This window comes from Macaca thibetana, chromosome 7 (genome assembly GCF_024542745.1).
Source record: "Macaca thibetana thibetana isolate TM-01 chromosome 7, ASM2454274v1, whole genome shotgun sequence".
Classification (NCBI taxonomy): domain Eukaryota; kingdom Metazoa; phylum Chordata; class Mammalia; order Primates; family Cercopithecidae; genus Macaca; species Macaca thibetana.
This window is the reverse complement of record NC_065584.1, coordinates 97560820-97586114: the sequence shown is the minus strand read 5'-3', so window position 1 is coordinate 97586114 and position 25295 is coordinate 97560820. Positions and strand designations below refer to the sequence as shown.

At 54.9% G+C, this 25295-nt stretch overlaps 1 protein-coding gene and 1 pseudogene across 2 annotated transcripts in view; both read right to left on the bottom strand.

Moving 5' to 3' along the window:
• Positions 1–999: 999 nt before the first annotated feature.
• Positions 1000–25295, bottom strand: part of RGMA (repulsive guidance molecule BMP co-receptor a) — a 46043-nt gene continuing 21747 nt past the window's right edge. Inside the window, exons 3-4 of the mRNA XM_050798045.1 lie at positions 9785–10299; positions 1000–3301 (exon numbers count right to left, since the gene is read on the bottom strand). Coding sequence (XP_050654002.1) covers positions 2594–3301; positions 9785–10299 — 1223 coding nt within the window. The 3' untranslated portion in view covers positions 1000–2593. The remainder of the gene's footprint in view (positions 3302–9784; positions 10300–25295) is intronic.
• On the bottom strand, positions 10321–24280 carry LOC126959078 (Y-box-binding protein 2-like; annotated as a pseudogene). Its single transcript, XR_007727462.1, has one exon. The product of XR_007727462.1 is annotated as a Y-box-binding protein 2-like (transcript).

Here is a 25295-nt window from a genome sequence, read left to right as displayed (position 1 = left end):
ATTCTGCCTCATGGCATTTAGTTTGGAGAGAAGGGGCTTCAGGGCAGTACTAACCTAGGTGCACAGTTTGCCCCTCCCGTTGCTAAGGAGCCCTAGGCAAGTCAATTAATCTCACAGAGTCTCTGTTTCATTGGCAAAATGGGCCTACATTTGTTTCTGATTCACTGGATAATTTTTTTTTGAGACGGGGTCTTGCTGTCTCTTGGCTCACTGCAAGCTCCGCCTCCTGGGTTCACACCATTCTCCTGCCTCAGCCTCCCGAGTAGCTGGGATTACAGGCACCCGCCACCACGCCCGGCTAATTTTTTGTGTTTTTAGTAGAGACGGGGTTTCACTGTGTTAGCCAGGATGGTCTTGATCTCCTGGTCTCGTGATCCACCCGCCTTGGCCTCCCAAAGCGCTGGGATTACAGGCGTGAGCCACCGCGCCCGGCCCCCACTGGGTAGTTTTTACAGATGAAATGTGATCACAGCTGGCAATAAACCTGGTCCCACAATGACATGGACAGCAGCCTCCTCTGCAGTGCCACTGCTCCACCCCGGCTATGTGAAGTTGGGCAGGGAGGGTGGCAGGCAGTCCCACAGCTGGGGCTCCAGGCTGACAGTGGTGGCTGGGAGATAGTCATCCCGGATCTCAGGCCAGCCCACTCATCTCATCCCAGAGGGCACCGTATGTCTCTCCACCATGTGGTCACCTGTCTCCGTGACTGGGTTCCACTGTCACTAGAACAAGAGGACCCGGGCCTGCCAAGCTCCGAAGACAGCTCATCGTGAGGAGGAAAAGTAATTTTACAGAAGCAACGTGTGGTGGCTGTTACACTGCTGCACCTTCTACATGCCTTCACACTTGCACGCACACATGCGCACACACATGCGTACACACATGCGCGTGCACATACACACACACACTTGCCGCAAGGGACCCCACCACCAAAGTCCATCCTCCACCCCCCTCAAGGGAGCCAAAGTCTGTTCAGAAAACAAACTCCAACATGTCTAAAAGAAAATAACCAAAAAAAAAAAACCTTTACTTGCATTTAGCCATTAATAAATAATTTACAGTATGTACACGCGGTGACACTCCACACAGGTCGCAGACACGTGGACGCAGTGAGGGGTCCCCACTTCCAAGCAGAACGTGAGCAAACACAACCAAAATAAAGTGCTTCACTTTTTACTTCCAACATAGGGACCATCTAAAACCAGCAGGGAGAGGGAGGGGCCGGGCGCCGAGCGCCTTCCCACCGCCCACACGGTTCTGGCAGAGGGAGCAGGACCTCTTGGAGGGAGGGGGAGACACATGTTCTGCAGCCTCCTGGCCAGTGTATGAGAGGTCCCTGGGGAACAGCAGAGGGGCTGCCGTGGATGCTGATGGGTGGGGAGGGTGTGGGGCTGTAGAGTTGCTGGCGGGATCACCCTCTGGGGCCTGGCTGCACTTCTGGGAGCAAAGCCGGCTTTGTGCTGTGGGCATAGCAGCACAGGTGGGACTGTTCTGGGCTCCTGGATGAGCACCCTGGGCTGAAATGAGGCGGGAGCCAGTGGCAAGTCTCTCCTGGCTGTGTGGCCACAGGGCTTAAGGGAAGAGATTAGAAGTTGGAGACCCTGCCAGGGATGCTCAGGGCTGAGAAGCCTAAGACCCTGCTCTTCTCCCCAGACTCCACACGTGGGTGGACTGGGTGGGGGCTCTTGGGGTTGTGAGGAGGAAGCAGAGGATCAGGGCAGGCCAGCTGGCCCCATCCACTGGGTCTCCTGCCACACCCTGGGGCCCAGGCTCCCCTGCCCAGGAGCTCTTGCATCTGCAGAAGGGAGAGAGGAACAGAAGTCAAGGATCTCTTCTCTGTTTAGACATTTAGAACCATGCACTCCAACTTTCTAAGCACAGGGTGGAAGGGGCGGGGGCCCAGGTCAAAGACGGGCAGCTGAGCAGGTGCCTGAAAACCAGGACCTGCACTGGTACCCACAGCAGCCAGGTGAGCATGGGCAGGGAGGCCACAGGCAAGAAGGCACCAGGCGGGCACCACCTACTGGCCAAAAGCTTCCATCAGTCCGCTAAGGTGCCAAGCAGCGCCCCAGGGGTGCCCTGCCTGGGGCTGAGCCCCAAGGATGCCTGTGTGGCTGGGGTGACCCCGCTGGCCTAGGGGTTTCGAGTGTGCTCTTGTGTAAGAGTGTGTGCGTGCATGTGGCGGGCACAGGGGGCCCCACGGATGGGCGAGCAGCAGTCGGCTGGGCCTTTCAGTGCATTGCGAGAAGGAGCTGACTCTCGACGGTTCCCAGTGTCTCTCTGGTGGGGGTGGGGAGCTTCAGTCTGAGGGGCTGTTTTGCACATTCATACTGCGGGGGCGGGGCGAGGGGAGCTGCTCTCCCTCTCACACAGCTCTACTGTCACAAACATCACGGCACCAGTCACCACAACCTTGTCACGTGCACTAGAGGGGGGGGGGGGTCCATGCCTGAGCCCTTGGCAGCAGGCGGTCCCTGGCGTTCTGTGGGGCCATGGGGGACATGCCAGGAGATCTGCACCCCGTTGGCGGTCCCAGCCCACAGATGGAGAAGCCGAGGGGACAGAGCCTGTGCCTCCCTCCACATCTACGCATCTAGCAGAACACAGGGAGCAGGGCCAGGAGCAGGATGAGGGCACCCAGGAGGGGCTGAGGGGCCAGGGGCAGCCCCGCAGCAGCCCTGCCCGGCAGGTCCCGAGTCCTCTCATACAGGTGCAGTTTGTCTTTGTTGGAGTGGAGCATCTTGACATCCTCCAAGGCGTAGTAGGCGGCCAGTGTGAAGTTCACATCGCCCGTGGTGAGGAGGTCGAAGACGCAGGCCTGGTAGTACAGGTCCTCCACTGGCAGCTTTTCCTTGCACTTGGCCACGGCTGTCTCATATGGGAAGGTCTCAGGGGCTGTGGGTGCGGGGCTGGCAGCTGCCAGCCTGCGGGCGCCGGTGCCCTCAGTATTGGTGTGGAAGGCCTGGAAGTCGATCTGCTGGTTGAGGGGACAGCCCCGCAGGCAGAGGTAGAGGCCCTGGCTGTCCCAGTCCTCCACAGCATTGACCACTTCCTCAGGCATGCGGACAGCAAAGGTCAGGTAGCGGCCCACCTGGCGCACCACGATGGTGGTGCCGATGTACTTGGCCTGGATCTCCACGTGCTGGCCTGACACCTTCTCAGTGATCTTCAGGCTGTTGGCCCCGTGCTTGTCCCCACCGTTCTTAGAGCCATCTACGAAGGCAGCCGGGAGCTCATCCATCTCAGCCTGGTACACCTTCTGGTCCACACACTCCTGGAAATTCTTGAAGATGATGGTGAGCTGCCGGGGAAAGGGGCAGAGGAGAGTAGGTGAGGCACAGTGGGAGGAGGCCCAGTCCCACACTTAAGATGCTCTAGACTGAGAGGAGGGCACAAAGGATTCCCTAGGGATGCCCTGGACACTCCCTTCCCCAGGTTGGACAGATCAGTTCCACCTGTGCAGCTGTGCACTTCATGTTCCTTAAAACAACTTGCCCTTTTTACTTTAAAAAGTGACTTAGAAAAATGTTAGGCCACTACCCGAAGTAGAAAACTAGCTCTTTTACTATTATATAGGGAAGCAAACCACAAAAATAAAAGCATAGATAATTAAAAATAAAAGGTTAAAAACCCAGTGTGGTAGGCTGAATAATGGCTCCCAAGGAGAACATGCCCTAATCCCCATAACCCGGGAATGTTCCCTTAGATGGCAAAAGAGACTCTGCAGATGTGATTAGGTTAAGAACACTGAGATGAAGAGATTATTCTGGATTACCTGGGTGGGCCCTAGATGGAATCACAAGTATCTTTATAAGGAGGCAGAAGGAGATTTGACTAACTAGGACAGACAAGATGATGTGATCAACAAGGCAGAGATTGGAATGATGTGGCCACAAACCAAGGGATGCTGGCAACCACCAAAAGCTGGCAATGGCAATGAATGGATTCTCCCCTGGAGTCTCCTGAAGGACCAGCCCTGCTGATTCCTTGATTTTATCCCCATGAGACATATTCTCAACTTCTGGCCTCCACAATTATAAAACGTTTCTGTTGGTTTGAACCACTCAGTTTACGCTAATCTGCTACAGTGGCAATAGGAAACGAGTATGGTTTGCAAACATCATCTTGCATAATGACGGTGGTACTGGAGCACAATTCCTGACAAAGAACCCAAGCAAATGTCTGAACATTACAGCAGGTGGAATGGAGGGAAATTATGCTGAAAGAAAGAATGAATAAGGCAAAATCCATGCAAGCAGGCAGAGGCAAGTAGAAGCCACTGTCCCAAGGCTGCTGAAAGGGGTCCCCAAGCTGGGCCATGGACGAGGGGAACAGGAAAGAAGGTGCTGGTGGGTAAAAGGGAGATGGATGTTCCAGGCTGAACGCGCAACCTTGGCCAGGGTTGGAGGAGGGAACTCCTTTCTGCTGGAGCCTGTGGCCAGGGGTGAAGGGGCTGAACTGAGCTGCTGGAGGAGCAGCTGGCTGGGTGGCACTGTTCTCCTCCTGAGAGCCAAACACAGGTGCACTGGATGCATTCAGCAGGCACTGCATTTATTACTTCTAGTCTCGTGTGACACTGCAAGGATCAGTGACATTACTCCCAATTTTCCAGATGAGAAAATGTTGGCTCAGAGAGAGGCAGTGACTTGCCTAAAGTCACACAGTCAGCAAGAGGCAGAGTTGGGATTAAACTCTGGGTTTCCAGAGTCTGGGCTCTTTTGGCCACAAGCCCACTGGGTGGCAGGCCTGAGAGGAGGGCAGGTGGCCAGGGTAGCAGGTAAGTTTCCTCTACTGTCCTGTCCTGGGTGGTATCTGGCTGTTCTTTCCTCCCTAACCCTAACTAAGTAGGCTCTCTGGGTTGGAAACAGAGAAATTGGGAGAAACAACTACCCCCTCTTCCACTCCTTTCCCAGGTGCCAGCTATTTTGCCACAGGAGCTCTGGGTGCCTTGGTCCCCTTGGACCAAGGGCAGCTGGAACCTGGAATCCCAGCCTGAAGCCAGGAAGGGAGGTGGGGTGAAGGGGGCAAGGTGGCACCCAGGCCTTTTGGGACCTCCTGCTAAAACCCCACCTTTATCTGCTGCACTACCCTCTCCCAGGCCCAGCAATTACCCCCACCACTAAGCCCCAACCCCTCACCCCTCTGTAGGTCAGAGCTCACCCCTCCCCACCCAGGAAAGGGTCTGGCCAGCTAGCTGGCTGGCTGACAGAGCTCCCAAGGGATCCCACCCCAACCCGGCCTCAGAGGGTCTGCAGGCTGAAGGGGTCCGAGCAAGGGGGAGCTACTGATGACGTGCACAGTCATTCTCTGCCTGGGCACTTCGGGGAGGCATGAGGACTGCCTGGCCGGCTCTCCGGGTAGAGGGCAATGCCACTAAGCGCCAAGGGAGTTTCTGGCCTAACAGCAGATGTGTGGTGAGGGCACAGTGTGAGGTGCTAGAAAGCAACATAAAATAAAAAGCTGCTCTGATGGGGAAGGGAAGGCAGGGAAACTACAGAAGGACCTCAGCTCAGGCAGGAGAGTCGCAGACAGGTGGAAGGTGGGGTCTGGCTAGGGATGCAGCAAGAGGCCATCCTGTCCTCTGGGACCCGGAGGCCAGGGGTGCAGCATAGTGGCCTCAGTTTGGGGCAGGCTCGCCCAGGGTCATAGCCTCAGGGCCAGGTGCTAAGAGGCCTGAGGGCCAAAAAGGGGGCCACAGAACCTTCTAGGTAATACAAGCCAGTGGGGTATTGAGAGCCACTAGATGTAGCCAGGTGTCCCTGGCTGTGTTGCTGTGGCTTTGTGGGTTCCCCATATTGGCATAAGGCTTTGGGGTGACGAGGTGGGAAGAACTGGTAGCCTGAGGGGTATGGAACCCCCACAAGAACAGAGGGAGACACTAGGCCCAGGCTTCTGAGGAAGGAAAATCCTGTCCTCTCACCATGTTAGTCAGAAAGGCAAGGCTGGGAGGAGCTGAATGAGGGGCAGGCCGCCGGAGGACTGTAAAAGAAATGGCAGTCTTTTCATGAGCCCGTTCATCTCGGGCACCCGGCGCTGTGCTTTCTGTGCCCGATGGAGACTGCCTGGGGCCGCGGCTCTGTGGGAGTCCATGGAGCGCAGCACCAGGAGGACCCCAAGGGCACAGCTCCTTGAGCACTAGACGCGATTTCCTCACCTCCCTTCCTACAGGGGTCCCAGCCTGGCCCCAGGACATGGCACACTTCCGGTTTGCTGTGGGATGTCAAAGATGGCTGCAGCCTCTCCATCCAGCATGGAGCCCTAAGCCTGGAACCTGATGAAATTGCTGCTACTCTGCCATTCCTGACCTATGGAAATGACAACTTCATACGGTTCAACCTCCTACTTCTTCCTTCTTTCCACCCACTGGCCAGCCCACCTCGGTGTGGAGGCCGCCTGGGGGGGCTGGAGGTGGGCCAGCCAGGGTGGTCTGGGCCGTGGGTGGTCCTGCCATGGGGGGAGGAAGGGGGAGACTCTGGTGTCCCTGCCTGGTGTGCAGGGCCACACAGACACTGGGGGTTGGGGGGGGCGTCCTGCTTTCCAAGTGCCATCAGTCTCCCTGGAACAGGAAAGGCTGGTTTCGCTCTAACCACCATCTCTCAGAGACAGCCTCCTGGAAGGCTGACAGGCTGCTTGACTCTTCTTGGCACCGGTACCAGGGACTCAACCACAAGTAACAGCATGAAGGGGGCCTGTCGAAAGCTGGCGGCTCACTGCCAACACAGCCACGGGCGGGCTGCTGTTCCTGCCTCTGCTGCTCCCCCTTCTGAAGGGGCCCTGGCCCTTTCCACTGCACCGGGCACGAGGTAGAGCCCGGGCTGCATCTGCTACTATTTACAGTGCACCAACTCCATGCCACGCCCGGTGCTGGGGGCTGGGGTACACAAGGGAGAAGATCCCTATGCTCCAGAGTGTCACAGATTAAACAAATGAATCATGCAGAGGGACAGGCTGGCAAGTGCTACGGGGAAAACTAACCAGCTGGGAAAGGAAGGGGAAGGCGCAGGACTCGAGTTCCTGTCCTCTCCTGAGTCTCAGTTTCTTTATCTGTAAAATGGGTACTACCAGCACAGCTGGAAAAAGGGTGATGGAGGAGAGGTCTGGGCACAGAAGGCTGTCCCACAGCAGTAACAACTGGCTAAAATGTCCACGTGAAAAACACCAGATCTTGATCGTCCACAACAACAGAGGAATTGGCTGATTGGCTGATACTGCCAGTGTCATGGGCCCCTAGTGATGTCCAGGTGTTTGGGGCCAGCTTCATGCACACGGAACTTGCACAGGAAGCTTCTGCACAAGGCAAATCTCATGGCTGCAAGGTCAGGGTCAGGCCAGGCAGGGGCTGGACACACTCTGGGAACACTGAAGAGAGGCCTTCAAGGGCAGGTGTGCAGGGACAGGTGGAGTCTGGCTGGCTGAGAGAGGAAAGGGGAGTGGGTTCCAGTGGAGGGCAGAGTCTGGCAGGCCCAGAGGGCTCTGTTGGTGGTGGTCGAGGTGGTCACAGAAGCCCAGAGGCCTCATCATCGTGGAGATGAAAGTCCCTTGCCTTTCCCTGCTCCCTGCGGACACCAGGCTGCTCTCCCACTCTGCCTGCTTTGGATGCTGACTCCTCTTTTCCTCCATCTGGAAACTCACGCTGTGCTTCAGGGGTGAGCTTGGTGGATGGGCTCCCCAGTTCTCTGGACAGAGCCAAGGCTCCCAATGGCCTTCAACATCCTGCTGCCCCAGCCCCCATCACCAGCTCCCCTTTGCCGGTCTTTGCTCTTCACTAGTCTGGGAGCTTCTGGGAGGGAGGGCAACAACTAGCTCGGAGGGTGGCACAGATGCAGCGTCTGGTAAGTGTTCGCTCCATCAATGAGCGAACAAACACACCTGAGTAACGGAGGCCTGAAAGACAGGCGGGGGCAGGCCAAAGGTGCCTGAAGCCAGCCACCGATGTTCTCACCGGGGGACCACAATACCCCCAGTCTGGCCTGAGTTCTGAGACTGACTTGGCCACAGACGCTGTCACTGTCTGGCCTCCAGCAGAGCCTGGTTGACAGGGCTGAGCTCTCAGCCTGCTGAGATCAAAGGTGCTCTTCGGTTGCAGCAGAAACGGGCTGGGTTGGTGAAGCTCTGCTTCATACTCTTCTGGAAGCCTCCATGCTGGGATAAGAAGGGAAGTTCTCCCTTCACTGCTCGGGCAGTTCTGCTGTCCACAGTGCCCAGAATCGAGCCTGGATCAGAGCAGGCATTTGAAAAACGTGGGTCAAGTGAATGAATGAAATATAAGAAGGAATGAATGACCAGTCCTTTCACATGTGGTTTGTGGATAGCATTGCTGCGCTCAAGGTCCCAGTGTGCCTCAGCTAAGAGCTGAGGGTGGTGTCGTGAGCCCAGGCACATTGCCCCAGCCTGCAGGCTCTGCTCCACCCCGTCACATTGCCCCCACCCATAATGGGGGCAGCAGCCCAGCCTCCCTGAGCACAAACCACAAATCCTCCCGGTGTGCGGCTTGGCTCTGTTGTCATATTTGGTGCTTCTACTCTCACATCCCTCTCACATCCTCAGACCTCCCTGTGTGCCCTGCCAGCCCTTGGGAGCCTGCAGGATGGGACAGGGAGGCCAGGTCCCCTCCAAAGCGTGCTGGTGCCTGGATTTAGAAGCTGCAGCCTCAGGCTCCTGGCGTCCGTTTGTCTTGGCTCTCAGGAGGGTACGTGCTGGGGAGGTGCAGGGGCCGTGGGGGAGGTGGCTGGGTCCTTGATGCAGGCCCTGAGTCTACAGAGGGCTGCGGGGGCACAGGGTGGAGTGTACCGGCTGCAAATCTTCTCCATTAGGCGTCATGGTCTGGTGCCAAGGGCCTGCTTGGGAATCCACAGGGTGAAGACCTGCTTGTTTCCCGCCCAGCCAGGGCCCACAAAGCGACCCCCTGGAGGCAGGCAACGGCCACCGGAGCAGAGGGAAGTGGCAGGGATGGAGCATTTCCCCGGCTGCCAGGTCACCTCGCTGTCCTCCTCTGGGTGTGGAGGGGTGGGAAGGAACAGAAACACCCTTGTGGTAAGTCTGGCACTGCCCAACACATGGCCTTCCAACTGGCTCTTCCTAGGAAAACAGACCCACTGCTGCTTCGCCAAGCTGGAAACCCCAGGGGGCACTGGTAGGCCGGGCACTGGGGAGGGTGGACGTGTCCCCATCACCTGAACTGGGAACCACCAGCTTCCTTCCTGGCCTCGAGGCCTTGCCCTCTGGCTAAGTCTGAATATGAGGTCATAGGACATCCTCCCCAAAAGCGGGTAGGGGAGGGAGAGCCTGGGGTAGACAGCAGTGTCCACTTGCATGGGCCCATGGCCGTGTGTGTGGCTGCCTCTGGCTGTGGCCCCATGAGCAGGACCTGAGTCCTGCTGCCCACATGCTAAGGCCTCCTTGGGTTGGAAAACCAGCAGCCCTCAGTGGCCTCGTGGGGCCGCTGAGAACATGCCAGGTTCTGGAATCACTTGGGCCTGGGGCAAATTCTAGCTCAGCATCCCAGCTGACTATGCACTTGGGGTGGGAAGGTCACTTGGCCTCCTAGAGCGTCAGGCTCCCCATTTGTGAAATGGAGCTATGCCAGCCAGGCCGGGCTGGCTCAGGGAAGGAGGGAGGAAGCTGAGATCCACCCCTTGGGATGCTCAGGGAGAGTGCTCCCGTGTCCCCACTCTGCTCCATCTTCCCCCATTTCCAGGCACCCGAGGCCCTCTCAGCCTCTCAGTGTCCACACAGGGCAGAGAAAGGGCAGGGCTGTGCCCTACAGCCGCCCCCTCCCCCTTACCTTGCTGGTGGCAGTGGCCGCTGAGCCGGGCAGCACAGGTGTGTTGGTGACCTGCACGTTCAGGTAATTATTGTCGATGAGCGGCCAGGCGCCCTGCACCTTGCAGGTCTGGAAGCGGTCTGTGAAAGTCCTGAGGTGCGGGTCCCCGAAGAGGCCACAGTGCGTGTAGTTGGGGGTGGCTGAATGCTTGTGAAAGCTCTTCTCATAATGGCAGATCTCGGGGCTGTCCGAGCGCTCCTGGCTGTCTCCGGCTGGTGGGAGCGTGCGCAGGCGTGGCTGCGAGGTGGGGCCATCCTTGGAGCAGTTGTGCTGGCTCATGAGGTCCTCTATGCCATGGACGGCCGAGTGGTAGGCCAGGTCACCCCGGCAGGTGCGGGCCGTCCGCCGTGTGCACAGGGCGTAGCTGCGCAAGGCTGCGCAGAACTCGGGGGTGTCGTCCGAGGCTGGGGCGTGGCTGCCCGACGTGGCGCTCCAGAACTCAGAGTTGCACTTGAGGATCTTGCACGGGGAGGTGGCTGAGAAGAAAGGAATGAACAGCCTGTCTGGGTGCAGTCTGGCAACTCCAGCCTCTGCTACCATCTGTGGGGCAGGGGAGCAGCCACACGTCGCAGGAGGACATCTCATCTAGGGCAGAGCCACCCACGCCACACACAGATGGTGAAAAACTTCCTGCAAGTGGTAAGAAAAGGGGTCCTTTTACCCAGCCTATAGCGACCCCAAGCGGACAGGCAGGCTGAAAGGGAAGTGGTCACTGAGGGTAGCAGGACTTTGGAAGCTGACAGGCCACCCCGGGGCCTTTGACATTTATATACACTTTCATGGCCATCCCCAAGAATTTTGGCTAAAGCAACAGGAATCTGGCAGGGAATTTAGCCCCACTATTAAATATGTGTCCCTAGTCCTGGTACTGTATGACCTTATATAAATGACCTCCTGTCTTTGTGCCTTGTTATACTTATCTGGAAGATGGGATAATGTGTGTGAAGTGATTTATCATATATAAAGGACTTAGTCTGGCCCCAGCATTCATAGCCAAAACTCAATGAATGTTGCCTGGTATGAGTGCTCCATTAGCCCCCTGGCCATAGAGGAGCTGGCTTCCCTCAGGCTCACCGTAGCCCCCATCCTTCTCTGTCCTGCTCGGAGAAGCAAGCTGAGAAGCAACCGAGAGTAGTAACCTTGGATCCCTCACAAGCTTTGAGACTTTAGTGACAATTAGCCAAAATGACCATGCCCCAGAACTATGGCTTTAACACACCTAATCTTCTCAACACATAGAACCTGCCTTTTTCTGGCCTTCCTCTGCACAGCCCATAGTGACCACAAGTGGCTAGGCACACACACCTGCAGCAGAAGTTTCTACATGGATTCCAGGAGAAAGGGGCCAGCAGACCAGCTGGGAGATCCAGCCTCTGGCGTCACAGCCCAGTGCTGGCTGGGGTGGTCTCCAGGGGGGAAAGGGAGCCTCAGCACTCCTGTCTAGGCCACTAACTTGGCCTGTGACCTTAGAAAAGTCAGTTTGTTTCTCCGGTGCTGGTTTTACCTATAAAATTGAGTTGCACATAAAACCAAAAACAGACATATTTGAGGGCAGGCTAACGCAAGCACAAGTACCCACCTATCCCAGCACCTTGTGTGAACCCAGTCTGCGCTGTGCAGCCCTGGACCTGGGTGATCTCTCCCGCCTCTGCAGGTGGGTGGGCACCATTCTACTGGAGCATAAGTCACCTTCCCAGGTCACAGACCTGAGCATGGGGGAAGTCAGTGCTCATCTGAAATTTGGGCTCTCCCCCTCATGTGACCTGTGTTTGCCATACTGCCAGTAACAAGGTAATTTCGGGAGATACCTAAGTGAACACTTTGTCTTTTAATTTGAGAAGTCATACCTTTATTTAAATGTGCATTAAGAAAAAAAATTGCTGGGTATGGTGGCTCATGCCTGTAATCCCAGCACTTTTTGGGAGGCCAAGGCAGGCAGATCATGTGAGGTCAGGAGTTCGAGACCAGCCTGGCCAACACGGCGAAACCCCATCTCTACCAAAAATACAAAAATTAGCTGAGCCTGGTGACATGCGTCTGTAATCCCAGCTACTCAGGAGGCTGAGGCACGAGAACTGCTTGAACCCGGGAGGCCGAGGTTGCAGTGAGCTGAGATGGTGCCACTGTACCCCAGCCTGGGAGACAGAGCAAGACTCCATCTCAAAAAAAAAAAAAAATTGATGTAAGAGCTACAGATTTTCCATTTTATTAGCTTTATTTAAATTAAAGTATGCTGACTTAAAGGGTCAGGTTAGGTAAATGACAGTCAGGTGGTACCTGCTTGATATGGTTTGGCTGTGTCCCCACCCAAATCTCACCTTGAATTGTAGTAATCTCCACATGTCAAGGGTGGGGCCAGGTAGAGATAACTGAATCAGGAGGCCATTTCCCCCATACTGTTCTGGTGGTAGTGAATAAGTCTCACGAGATCTGATGGTTTTACAAATGGGAGTTCCCCTGCACGTGCTCTCTTGCCTGCCGCCATGTAAGATGTGCCTTTGCTTCTCCTTTGCCTTCTGCCATGATTGTGAGGCCTCCCCAGCCATGTGGAACTGTGAGTCCATTAAACCTCTTTCCTTTATAAATTACCCAGTCTTGGGTATGTCTTTATCAGCAGTGTGAGAACAGACTAATACACCACTATAAAGGGGTGCTATGGCAGATACGTGGGGAGCACTGGTGAGATCCCCCCATGTAGTCTTCCTCCCACACAGGTGTGCTGCTGAGGACAGGTCTCCCTCCCAAGGCAATGAGAAGATTCTCTTGCTCTGTTGTCTTCACGTCTCCTTTACCTGTACAAGATGTGGAAGGGCCCAACCTACCTGCAGGCTTTGAAATGTTGGTGTGGTCTGTGTGGGACAAGGTAGCTTCCTTGCTGCCCCCTGATAAAGCCAGTACAGGAGGTGAGTGGGGTGGGGTGTATGCGGAGGGAGTACTATGCAGAACAAGCGTTTGGAGGGACCCAGCGCACAGGAACTGACTGGTGCAGCGGCCTGCACACAATGCCTGTCCCGGCAGCCTCATTAATTCCAGGAGCTGGGTGTGCTGACCTGACATTCTGCCTCCTCAGAATCATGCAGATGTGGGCATCAGAGAAAATCAAGCGGAAGGAACACTGGTCTCCTGTTAACCGATGGCCACGCTCAGGCTCCGGTTTACCTCTGGCCCTTACTGTGACCAAAGTAGAAAAAGGACACTGCCTGTCCCTTTAGAGCAGGCCCCACTGCAACACAAGCAGGAGCTGTGCTGTGCTCTGACTCTCCACCAGGACGGAATCTGGTAGAACCTTGGAGAGCAGGGACTGTGAAGTCCCAGCTGGCTGGCTCTGTCCCAGGTCCAGCGCTGCAGGCAGTACAGGCCTCCCCCATTGCATCTTCCCGGTGCGACTGCCATCCCCAGCTCAGGGGAAAGCTGGGCTCTGCTGGGCTGACTTCTTGCCCAAGTCTCACTTCGAGGAAGTGAGCCAGGGCAGGACATGAATCCAGCCACTGGACCTGTGAGCTCATGCCCCTGCAGCCACACATCATCACATAGCCTCATTAGCACACTCCCGATTCCCTCCACCACGGGTGGGCTCCAGCCTCTCCTGCAAGACCCATCTTATGACACTGGGCTCCCACCAGCCTCCTGGCAGGGTCAGGCCGGCGCCCAGGTGTGGCTCTACACTCCAAATGGACAACTCCGCAGGCTCCTGAATTTTAAGTGGACTGGATTTGTGATCGGGATCTGCTATCTCCACAGCCTTCAAAACCGTTCTCAGAGCAGCACCCCTGTTACAGAACTCTGGGGTGTGTGGGGAATTCATGACAGAAATCCTACCCAGGTACTCCGGAAAGGGGTCCCTCACATGCTCCAGGGCTGTGGAGTGGGATCTGGTAGCCCCAGATGAGGCTGTGCTGGGTGGCCTGGCGGGCCAGGGCTTCTGCAATTCTACCAAGTTCCCAGGAGAGGCCCATGCTGCTGGTCCGCGGCCCACTTTGAGTAGTGAGGCTTCAGAGTTGGTTCACCTTCTTTTCAGCAATCACAAGGGGCCAAGCTAGAGCCTGATGGGAGTCCGGCCAGCCTGGAGTGTGTGAAGGCGCATTTCCCCAGGATGGGGAGGCGGCCGGTGGCGAAGGTTCAGAGAAGGGGGCTGCAGGCAGAGGGGTGGTGAGAGGCAGACGGCCCCCCAGGAGCAAACAGCAGGGATGTGGCTGCCTTAGCCCTGATGCAGAGCGGCTAAGAAGCGCCTGAGACGAGGCCCTTTCACTTCTCCATTCCACATGGGCACCTTCTCCCGTTCCTCTCCTCCTCCCAGAGCCCACCCACTCTAAGAACAAGACCACCCCTCACCCAGCAGGCGTAGCTGTCTGCCTGCCACTCAAAGATGGTGGCAGAGGTCACTCTCTGGAACCCTTGCACCCAGGAACCAGGGTCCCCGTCTCCCCCACTCCTCTGTAGGCTTCAGGATCCTGGTGGTGGGGTGAGCTCCTTGCCTCACTATTCCCTCCAAGTTCTGCCAGCCCCAGCTCTGGGTGGGCTGGGGGCCAGCACAGGCCCTGAAGGGGGGTGTCTGGTTCAAAGTCCCACTCTGTCCCTTTCCAGTAGTTTCGGGAACTTGACTCAGCCTCAGTTTCCTTAACTGTCAAGTAGAGACTGTGTCCACCTTAAAGTGTCGCTGAGGATATGAAGAGATGTACATGGCGTGCCTTGAGCCCCAGGGGCATCCAACAAACAGGGTCCCCCACAAAGGCCACAGTGAGGGATAATGCTTGCAGCCCTGGGAGGTCAGACGTTAGAAGTCATGGGCTTCTGGGACGGGAAGGGCACTGGAGGGAGCCTCCCCTCCCTGAAGCTCCAGCAGACGTGGCATCTCTCCTCTTCCCTCCTTCCCCAGGGTAGGCCCTGCTGGGACTCACTCTCAGGGCACAGTGGATTCCACCTGGATCCAGGTCCCCCAACTCCTGGCAGCTCCTTCAATCCACTGACTGCCCAGGATCAGTCAACCGTCATGACTGTTGAGGGGGCCTCGCTTCCCATGGGCACCAGGTGGCTTTACCCCACTGCCTCACTCACCCCCAGGGAGAGCGCTATAGACTGAACTTTGTCCCCCTAAATGTGTAGGTTGAAGTCCTAACCCCTTATGGGATGACATTTGGGAGGTAATTAGGTTTAGATGAGGTCATGAGAGTGGAGCCCCCATGACGGGGTTGGTACCCTTAAAATAAAGACACTTGGAAGAACGCTAAGCATTCTCTCTCCCTGCCCCCCTCCCACCTCCTGCCATGTGAGGATATAATGAGAAATCCACAGTCTGAGAGCCAGGAGGAGGGCCCTCTCTCCAGAACCGGACTATGCTGGTACCGGATCTAGGACTTCCCACCTCTAGAACGCTGAGAAAATAAATGTCCGTTGTTTAAGCCTCCTAGGCTGGGGTATTTTCTTATGGTGGCCAAGCTGAAGAGACAGTCATAGAGGGAAACTTGGCCGCCTCCCTCCTCTCCTTCCTGCACCCTCCCAAGTCACCTCTGCGGAAGCTGCCAGTATCAGTGGAGACATTTGTCTGGCCAGAGACCAAAGGACCAGATTGACTTAACTTCACCTACCCCATTTTCCCATTTCCCGACAAGGACGTGTTTTCGCCCAGGGATTGCTCAGGCCTGGGATGATTCCCTTGGCTCTTCAGAGGGAGGGACTAGGGGGTGGCACATCGAGCTCTCATACCTCTGCTGGGAGACTTCTGTGCCCCACAGCCTGTGTGGTCCAGTCTCCACATCCTTGCTCCTGACAGACAGCACTTGGTTTCCCGTCACAACCCCTTCCTTCCCCAAGTTTTCACGGCATCCTAAAATGCCTCTTCTGCTGAGACATTTTCTGGGAAAAGATGCAGTCAGAAACTGGGTTCTGAAGCACAATTTCAACAGGTTTGCCTTTGTCCTTGTTAATGAGTAAATGAAGAGACCTTGGATTCTATATGAGAAAGAAAAATAAGGATACCTGCAATTTCCCCACCCAGAGAGAACTGGGGAGAATTCAGTGTTTCCAGGCAACAGGTGAGATGTTCTCATGGGGCAGTGCCCAGTGGGAGGGTCTCACCGCAGTGGTGGACCTTACTGTGGTGGGGCAGAGCATCGAGATAAACTCCAGCTCCACCACTCCAGAGCTGTGTGACTGTGGGCAAATTCCCTGACCTTTCTGAGCTACAGAGATGCATGGGCACCTCACCACAGGGGTGTTAAAGGGACTGCAGGCCCTAATGTGAGCAAAGCCAGGAGACTTGGGAAGGAAGCTCTGTGACAGCCAGTTTTGTGTTAACTTTGTTTAATCACAATTTATGGGAGAGGCTGAGTTTAACAGCTATTGTGTATCGAGCATTTACTGTGTGCTAGACATTACATATGTCTCCTTAAACCCTTAATACAGACCCAGGACTAACTGATTATCCTCATTCAACAGACAAGGAAACTGAGGCCTAGAGGCATTAAATAGCTCCCCCGCAACCCCACCCCCAGGTACCCTGAAGGGGGCAAGGTGCAAACCACAGCCGTCAGCCCCCAAGCTGCGTTCTCCTCCTCCTTCACACCTCTCGGATTTCCACACACTCCATACCAGGCAACACATAGGTGCTGCAGGGCCACAAAAGATGAACAAAGTCAAGAGTTCTGCCCTTGGGGGCCTCACTGGGGAAGAGGCTGTGCACCTAGGACTGCATAGGGAGGTGGGGTAGGTACATGGGCTGAGCCTCACCTCAGAAAACAAAACACGATCATGATAATAAAATACCCTGCGCTCCCGGGGCCTGTGCAGGTGACACATTGCTTTCCTGTTGGATCCTCGCTACTGCCCTGATTAGAGGGTAGGAATTTTTATCTTCATTTTGCAGATGCAAACATGGAGGCTTCGGGCGGGAGCAGGCCTGGGTCACACAAGTGGAAGGGCTGGGGCTGAGATGGGCAGGCTTGGAGCTGTTTCTATGCTTTTCAAAACGCCTATGTCACAAGTTCCTCCTCAGGACACCAGCTGAGACTGACCCAGCTCCCCCAAGGCCCAAAAGCATGATGTGGGTCTCCTATGCAGCCACAGACTCATCTGGTCTCAGGATGGTAACCAGACGCCTCATCAATTCTGGGCCCTCCCTGCACAAAGGCCTGTGCGGAGCCTACCAGGAGCAGAGGCTGCTGCCAACTGACCCATCCCGATTTCCTGGGTTTCCCAGGTGCCCCAAACTCTCAGGGAACTTGGATCCAGCTCTGCAGATCTTCCTAAGAGTTTAAGAGGCTTCCTTTCTTCCAAAGCTCAAGGGAATGACTTGGAAAAGGTCACTGACAGTGACCAGCTGGGACAGAATAAAGGGTGCCTGTTCCCCTGTGCCATCTCTCCATGTGGAAAGGCAGCTCTCTGGGAACCATGGGTCCCAGAAATGTGTGTGTGGGGCCTCATTTCCCATGTGAGGGGCTGGGCAGTCCACGGGCAGTGACTGGAGTAAGGGGCCCTGACCTCCATGGTCATCCAATCACCTTGCCTCCAATGCACTAAATCACCAACTACAGCCCCCCACCAGAGGTCAGGGACCTGAATGAAACCTGGTCCGGCATCAAAAGCAATAGCTTGGTATCACCTGCCAAAGAGATCTCAGAGGGGCTGATTTTTATGTGCTGTATCTTTATAAAAAGTAAAAGACCCCAATTCCAGGCAATAAACCTTAGACTTTTCTGATGCAAATGTCCATGGAAAGAAGGAAGGAAAGTTTGAGAGCTGAAAAATAGATCTTACAGCAACGCCTGCAAGCGGAAGAGGAAACCTGCTTTTCAGAGCAAGCCACGCTGAACACAGAGCCAGCTGCTCCGCAGAGGGTGACCTGAGCACACCTGCCCAGTACTGCAGTCCAGAAAGTGGCCGCTTCTAGCGCTGGAGCCGCCTCTTGATGGATCCAGGACAGCCAATACACACAGAACCAGCGGACTGAAAAACCTAAGAAGTTTCCTGAGCTTCCATTTCTACCCCAGCCCTGAGTGTGTCCTTGGGCAGGGGTCGCCCTCCGGCCCCTTGTTAAGCTTTGCAACCTGGGGTTCGACCTCAGAGACACAGACACAGAGCTTTATGCTCCTTACAAGCATATTATGTGGTATTATGTGCACTACATGTTTTGTTTTGACCCAGGACTCTTGAGGTCTTGAACTTTCAGGATTAGCTACGGTGGGGCAAACAGGAGAATCCAGAAGCCTACAAAGACAGTGGTCTGGCCCTCTCCAGATCCAACAACAGAAAGCCCCTAAATTTGTCTTGGAGCCCCATGGGGTGAGGGACTCGGCTCAAGGGTGATGCCCAGGCAATGCCTAGAAGACAGAGTGGCTCTCAGACCCGATGGGGGTGGGGTGGGCCCTTGGTGCTCAGGTCGGGACCCCTGGCAACCATCTGACCCATTTGCTCCTGACTCGAGCAATCCAGGCCAGAGCTCACGGCTTCTCTGTGCAATCAAATTTATCAAAGAGCCCTAACAATCACTTTGTGACCAAAAACAATGGTTACTTTTCAAGGCACCCCATGGAATTTTAGAACCTGGGAGCCTGTGGATGCCAGAGGTCACTGGTTTACGCAGCAGGAAATCTCCCTGCAGCACTCCTGCCAGGGCAGGGCTGGCCCCTCCTGCTCTGGACAGCTCCGGCTGTGGATGCATATTGCGGCATCTCAGGGACTTCCCCTGGCCCTTGTCTAGAGTCACATAGGAAAGGGTGAAGTAGGGTGGCTTTGTGATTGTCGAGGATGGCCCCTCGGCTTCCCTGCGCCACCTTCTTGGTCCCTCCAGCTGCTCCTCTCTTTGGCTGTCACTGGACTGTCAGTGTCACCCATCTGCCCTTGCACAGCTCAGGTTCCTCTAGGAGGTGGCTGCTGAGCGGCCTCTTCCCCACTTGCATGTCAATCTCCTGAGGGCTGGGGACCCCCATCTTTGTCCTGGTGTCCATACTCCACACCCAAAGTCTATCAGGAGATTTACTTATTTTTTGACATAGAGTTGCTCTGTCACCCAGGCTGGTGTGCAGTGGTGCAATCTTGGCTCACTGCAACCTCCACCTCCCAGGTTGAAGCAATTCTCCTGCCTCAGCCTCTCGAGTAGCTGGGATTACAGGCGTCCACCACCACGCCTAGCTAATTTTTATACTTTAGTAGACATGGGGTTTCCATGTTGCCCAGACTCGGTCTTGAACTTCTGAGCTCAGGTGATCCACTTGCCTCGGCCTCCCAGAGTGCTGGGATTACCGGCGTGAGCCACCATTCCTGGCCCCCTATCAGAGATTTGATGCCTTTTTAAACCTCCCACCCAGGACCCTGTGCCTGGGAGATGCACTTGCCCCACAACCCACATAAACGTATGTAGGTGACATTTCACTCTTTTGGGGAGGTGGGCTCCAGACTGCCTTCCTCATGGACTGAGATAAGGTAGAGAGAAAGAAAAATCACAGCCACACAGCACGTCTGACTTAGTTCTTTTCCTTTCAATAACAACCTAGCACCTCTGAGAATCAGAAAGATAGGGCAGGGGGCTTGGAGCACCAGCTGCACCAACGCAGGCAGGATGAAAATATTTATGCACCAATGAGGCTCTAGCTGCTTTCAGAGACCTCCTTTGAACTGTTAATCAAGCCCAATCTTTCAGAATAATAGCCTGATTATTACTGCCCTGTTTGCATGACAAAGAAGCCCAATAAGACTTATTTTGCAGTGCACAAGGGGGTGTGAAGGATCGACCCTGAGAAAGGAGTCCTAGGAATGCAGTGAGCCGCTGCAGAGCCTGAACCCAGGAATAAAGACAATGCAATTTGCCACCAAGAAAAGCTCAATAGACCAATAAATTACCCGTGTGCAAAGGGATTAGATCAGGTTTCAGTTACTGTGTAGGAGGGGTGGGGTGAGCTGGAGAGGGAAAAGACCTGTCCTCTCTTAAAGGGGTAAGGCTCATTTTGAGTGCAAGCCCCAGGGTCAAGCTGTTTTTGTCTAACTCTGTGGCCTGCGTGGTAACAGCCTGAGTTCAATTACTTGCTCCAAGTTCTGGACCCTTGTATGTGCCGGGCACTGTGATTAATGCTGTTTCTGGAACAAACCCCAGTTAATCTCTGTGCTCAGGTAGGGTCAATCACATAAACTTCTAGAACACAAAGCAAACATGTTTCATCTGAACACTTAACAGCAACAAAGGTTTAAGAATGGAAGTATGAGAGGGTATCAGGGAAGTAGCGTTTCAACAAGGTTCTGAATTTGACGGGTGACGCAGGGCAAAGATCCGACAACAGGGGCCTCCAGAACAATTGAGCTTGGCAGGAGGTGACATGCTGGCTGGTCAGAGTGTAGTCAGGAGTTTGGGGTCAGACACAGAAACCTAGAGTGCCACCTGTGCCCATTAGGAAGCAAATGTCACTCAGCCTCAAACCACTTTGCTCTGTGGTGCAGGGATTCTGCAAACCCCATCTCTATAGTCGCTGGGTTCCCTGTTAAATTTCCCCATGAGGAGACACTAGATAGAGAAGGGAAGATGGGAGGCAGGAGACAGGTTTACCTGCCATCCCCAAGGCTGTTTCTCCCACCACTGCCCAGCAACGGCCCTTCTTCCCCATCAGGGTCCCGGGCCCTCCTCCAAGCTTGCCTTCCTTCTGTCCCTCTGGCTGCAGGGGTTGAAACTGCTTCCGCCACTCTCTGTCTTAGTGGCTTCTCTTTGCCCTTTCAGTCTTCCCATGCCCATAACAATGTCCTACATGAAGTTCCCTCTGCGGAAACATCCCGGGTGGGTTTTGCTTTTCTGATTGGACCCTGGCACGCCAGCCTAAGGATTTCTACCTTTTTCCAATAGATGGCAGGGAGCCCCTGAAGCATTTTCAGTGAGCACCCAGGGCATGATCAGAACACTATTTTAGGAAGCAGTGTAACTGAAGAGGCGATGGCTTCCATTAGGATGGAGGCAGGCGGAGGGAAGGGAGGGAGAGCAGTTTAAAAGAGAAATCACTGCCAGTGCCTGTGGAGACACTAGCCTTGAAGCCTCAGACCTCCCATGTCCCCTTCCTCACTGTCCACCTCACCTGAGCAGCAGATGCTGAGATGCCCTTCTTAGCAACATGCCACGTCCCCCGTTCAAAGGAGGTGGAGGAGGGAGCACTGAGCCAGGGGGCCGGCCAGTTCACACCCATTGAGACTCAAGCTGCCACCCCTCTCCACCCTCTCCTGTCCTTTGTGCCTCAGTGCTGGATCTCACAGGGGACAGTAACAGACGGACCTACCACCCATATGTGGCAAACTCTGGCCAGAGCAGTATTCAGGAGTCTTCTTGAGTTGAGATGTCTGAGGCTGCCTGTTTGTGTCACTCCTGCAGGAATTTCACTCTGTCATCCTGGTGTAAACATCCAGGTGTTTGGCATCAGATACCGAAAGGAACACACCCAGGTGAGCGCTGGATTTTTCACCAGGTGCAGTAGACCCTACCTTTAACCTACAAGCAGCCAGAATGTGTCACCTTTTCTAAAAGGCATTCCTCCCTGAGTCTAGCTCAAGAATGTCCCAGGGAACCTGTGACTCCAATGTGGCTCCACCCTTTGAATCCACTGGAAATTTTCTAGGAGGTTTGCTCTAGAAACCAGCCACAGGAGAAAGAGGGAGCTTCTCAGAAAACCTTAGGTAACTGTGGAGGTGGCGGGGGTGGTGGTCAGTTCGGGTGCTGGGGTCGTGGAGGGGTAACTCACAGCCACATAAGCAAGGGCAAAAGTGGCCGAATGCCACTCACGGAGCTCAGGCAGGAGGTACTGCCTGTGTCACATCCAGCCAGGGCTGCTCTGCCCCAGCCTCACTCATACCAAGTGGCTGCACGAAACCACACTGTGTGCCAAGGGAAACGGTACACCTCAGCTTTCCAAACTGCCCTCCCATCCCTCAGTTCCTCCTGGGGCCATGTGGAGGCAGACCATGGGCAAGTAGGATGGTGTGAGAGTGTGGTGTTCACCCTCTGGCCCAAGGTCACAAACAGCTTGAGTGGGGGGCTGATAGCTTCTCTAGGCAAGAGGGGCCCTAGGCCGGCAAGAGCTGGACACAGGATTCCATGCCAGCACCATCCTGTCTCAGGGCAGAGTTAGATAAGCTACTCCGAGTTCCACAAGGTAGGTGATTATAGGCGGACATAACTTTCCAGATGTAAATAATGCTTGCAGGTGAGCACTTTGGTCCTCCAGCTTTGAGGCATAACTCCTTTTCCTGAATCTAGGGCTGGCGCTGCCTCTAGTGACCCTGGGCTCCTCCGCTTAGCCTGCGGGTCTAAATGCCTTTGAAGTGGTTTTTCTCCTTCAATGCTGCCGGCAGGCAGGCCTTCCTCCTTCACCTTCTGTGTACAGGGGAAATGCAAATGCATGCCAGCTGGGCTCCTGCCCAGCCTGTGCACACACATGTGTGGGGCTGTGTTCATGTGGCATTTCTTAGCACAGGGAGCAACAATGGGCTTCCTTCTGCGGGGACCTCGGTGCAGACGCATCACTAATCGGTGTCTGGGTATTCTGCCGGCTGCAGTGAAGTGGTGCACAAAATGAATAAATAGGCAAAACCCAACAGACATAAATCTGACTTGGGAAAATGTGCACAATGACAACTCTGCCAACTTGTCTTCCTGTGACTGGGTGGTATCGTCCTCTTTAGAATGCTATGCCATGGTGAGCAAGAGGCAGAGGGCCTTTGGGAGGAGGCAAAAATCCTAGATCCTTGGAAAATGCATATCCTCATCATACCCCCGAAGTCTATTTCTTCTCCCCCATCCCAAGTCTTCTTTACCACACAGTACAGAGTCCAATATACTACACGGTACGTTGCTTTTTTTTTTTTTTGTTTTGTTTTGTTTTGTTTTTAAGATGGAGTCTTGCTCTGTTGCCCAGGCTGGAGTGCAGTGGTGTGATCTCGACTCACTGCAAGCTCCGCCTCCCGGGTTCAAACAATTCTTCTGCCTCAGCCTCCTGAGTAGCAGGGATTACAGGCACACGCCACAATGCCCAGCTAATTTTTTGTATTTTTTTTTTTCCAAGACCACAGGAAAGCCTGCTTTTGTTTTTACTGGAGGCTCAGGTGGCACATGACAGATCAGAAAATGGCTTCAGAGGTTGGGGGCCGAGAGAAAACAAAAATAAACTTGGGGAGGGAGGGAAGAAAAACAGGAGGGGTTAAGAGCTGGCTGGTTCCTTCTCAGCCTGAGTTAGGGGAGGGGGTTGGTATCTCTGAACAGTAAGGATGGCTCCCTTCCTTCAACCCTTGATAAGGGAAGGAAAAAAAAGCAAAAGGCTGTTGCTTTGACTTTCCTGAGTCTCAAGGAAAAGGTGAAAAGATGGTGTTTTGATACCATGAATTGTGGGAAAGGGGGAGCAGGGTACTGGGTAGGGTACAAGTCAGTTGGAAAAACTGGTAGATACCAGATGGCAGCTCTGGGTGTCCTTTGAGTTGGAACCACTCCAGGATGGTGGTGGTGGGGTCTTCACTGTTGATAGGGGCTGAGGTCTCAGGGGCTGCCCGGGGCGAGGGCCCGCTGCCATCTCCGCTGGAAGTAGAGTTCAGGGCGGGAACCATCAGCAGGCCCTTGGCTGGGCTTCGTCTCACCTTCCCCACCTTCCGTGGTAGGCTGCCGGGGCGGCCTGGGGCGGAAAGGCCTTCAGTACCTGGGCCGGAATTGGGGTCGGGGGACCCGCTCATCTCCCTGCTGTTGGTGCCCCTCCAATGGGGTTCTTTGGGTTCTACCCCGTCAGTGCCCTCTGTAGGCTGCTGCTGGTTGGGGGGCCGAGGGCCTCGCGCAAACTGCCGTCGGTAGAAGGGTGGGGGACCCCGTCGTCTGGGCCGCTGCCCAGAGTCTTCAGCCCGCTCCCCTTCGCTGCTAGGTTCTGTCCCCCATGAAGGGATCTCTGCCACCATGCGTGGTGGGGCAACTGAGGGAGGCCGGGGGACGAATCGGCGGAACCTACGTCGGCTGGGGGCATAATGACTGCCCTTCACGGGCACCTCCCCAGACCCGGTTACATTAGCGGCTTCTGTGCCCTTCTCTCCTTCCACGACATCAAATTCCACAGTCTGCCCATCACCAACGCTGCGCAGAAGCTTCCCGGGGTTCTTTTAATAGCTGTCTGGTGAACAAAAACATCTTCTTTGGTGTCATGCCTGTTGATGAATCCGTAACCATTCCGGACGTCGAACCACATGACAGTGCCCAGGACTCGGGTTGCCAGCACCTGCTTGTCCGCCTGACTCCGGGCGCGGGGGTCTGGGGGGCAGGGTGGGTGGGGGGCGCGAGGGCCAGGCGCCAAGGGGGTCCCCGCAGCAGGCCTAGGCGGCTCCGCCCCCACCGCCGCTGCCCACCCCACCGCCTGCTTTCTGCGACTCCCCTGCGGGCACTGGTACCACCACCGCTACCACCCCGGGCACCGTCGCCACGGGGACGGCTGTCGCCACCGCTGCCGCCTCCACCTCGCTCATCCTGCCGGGTCCAGTACCGGCCCCCACCACCACAGCCGCCACCGCCCAGTTTTTTGTATTTTTGGTAGAGACAGGTTGGCCAGGCTGGTCTTAAACTCCTGACCTCAAGTGATCCACCGAGCCTGGCACTACATGGCAAATTTAATGACCCATTTATCCAAAATCTGTGCATGGGAAAAGGGCAGGAGTCTGGGTTCTACTTCTGGCTCTGCCATGCAACTAGCTGTGTGTGCAATGTGGGCAAAACCTCTCCGACCCTGTGTTTTCTCATCAGTGAAATGGGAATGATGATCCTCATGGGAAGGTCCTTAAGGCATTTAGCAGAAGGCTTGCTACACTGTGGCCACTCAATCAAAAGAGCTTTAAAAATTATTACTCTCCTTCAAATGATCCTACTTTGTAGAGAAGAATATAAAGGTATTATATCTTGAAAGATGTTTGTGAAATGTTCATTAGTGACAGCTGTCTGTGGGAGGTTGGATTTTGGGTTATTTTTATTTTATTACTTATCCCTTTCAGCCTTCAGAGTTAAAAATGAGTACTGTTTTTATAACCAGAAAAAATTATTTTGGAAAAAAACTTGAGTATCTGGAAAAAGGAAAAAAAAAAAATCCTGTGGTCTTTGCCCATTGAGCAAAACCCAAAACAAACAGAAACGCACACAAAAACCCAAGGGCCCTGTAGTTCCCAGGACTATGTGGGTGTGCTTGGGGTGGGTGGAGAAAAGAAGGGCATATAGAAACAGAAATGAGGTTCCTGCTTTTATAAACAGAACTGGTGCTTTACAAGAGGACAAAAACGTAAGGCCCATGAGGCACCAAGCCCAGGAGGTAGCTCAGGTGTCAGCAACCAAGGTGACAGGTGCCCCTGGCATCGGGGGTCTGCACTGGACCCCTGAAAATGGCACTGAGCTTGGAGTGGTGAAACTGGGCAGTGCCCAGAGCAATGCCTTAGAGCAGCCAGGTGTGGTGGGGTGGTATATGGGGAGTCAAGGTGGGAGGAAAGAGGTGACCTA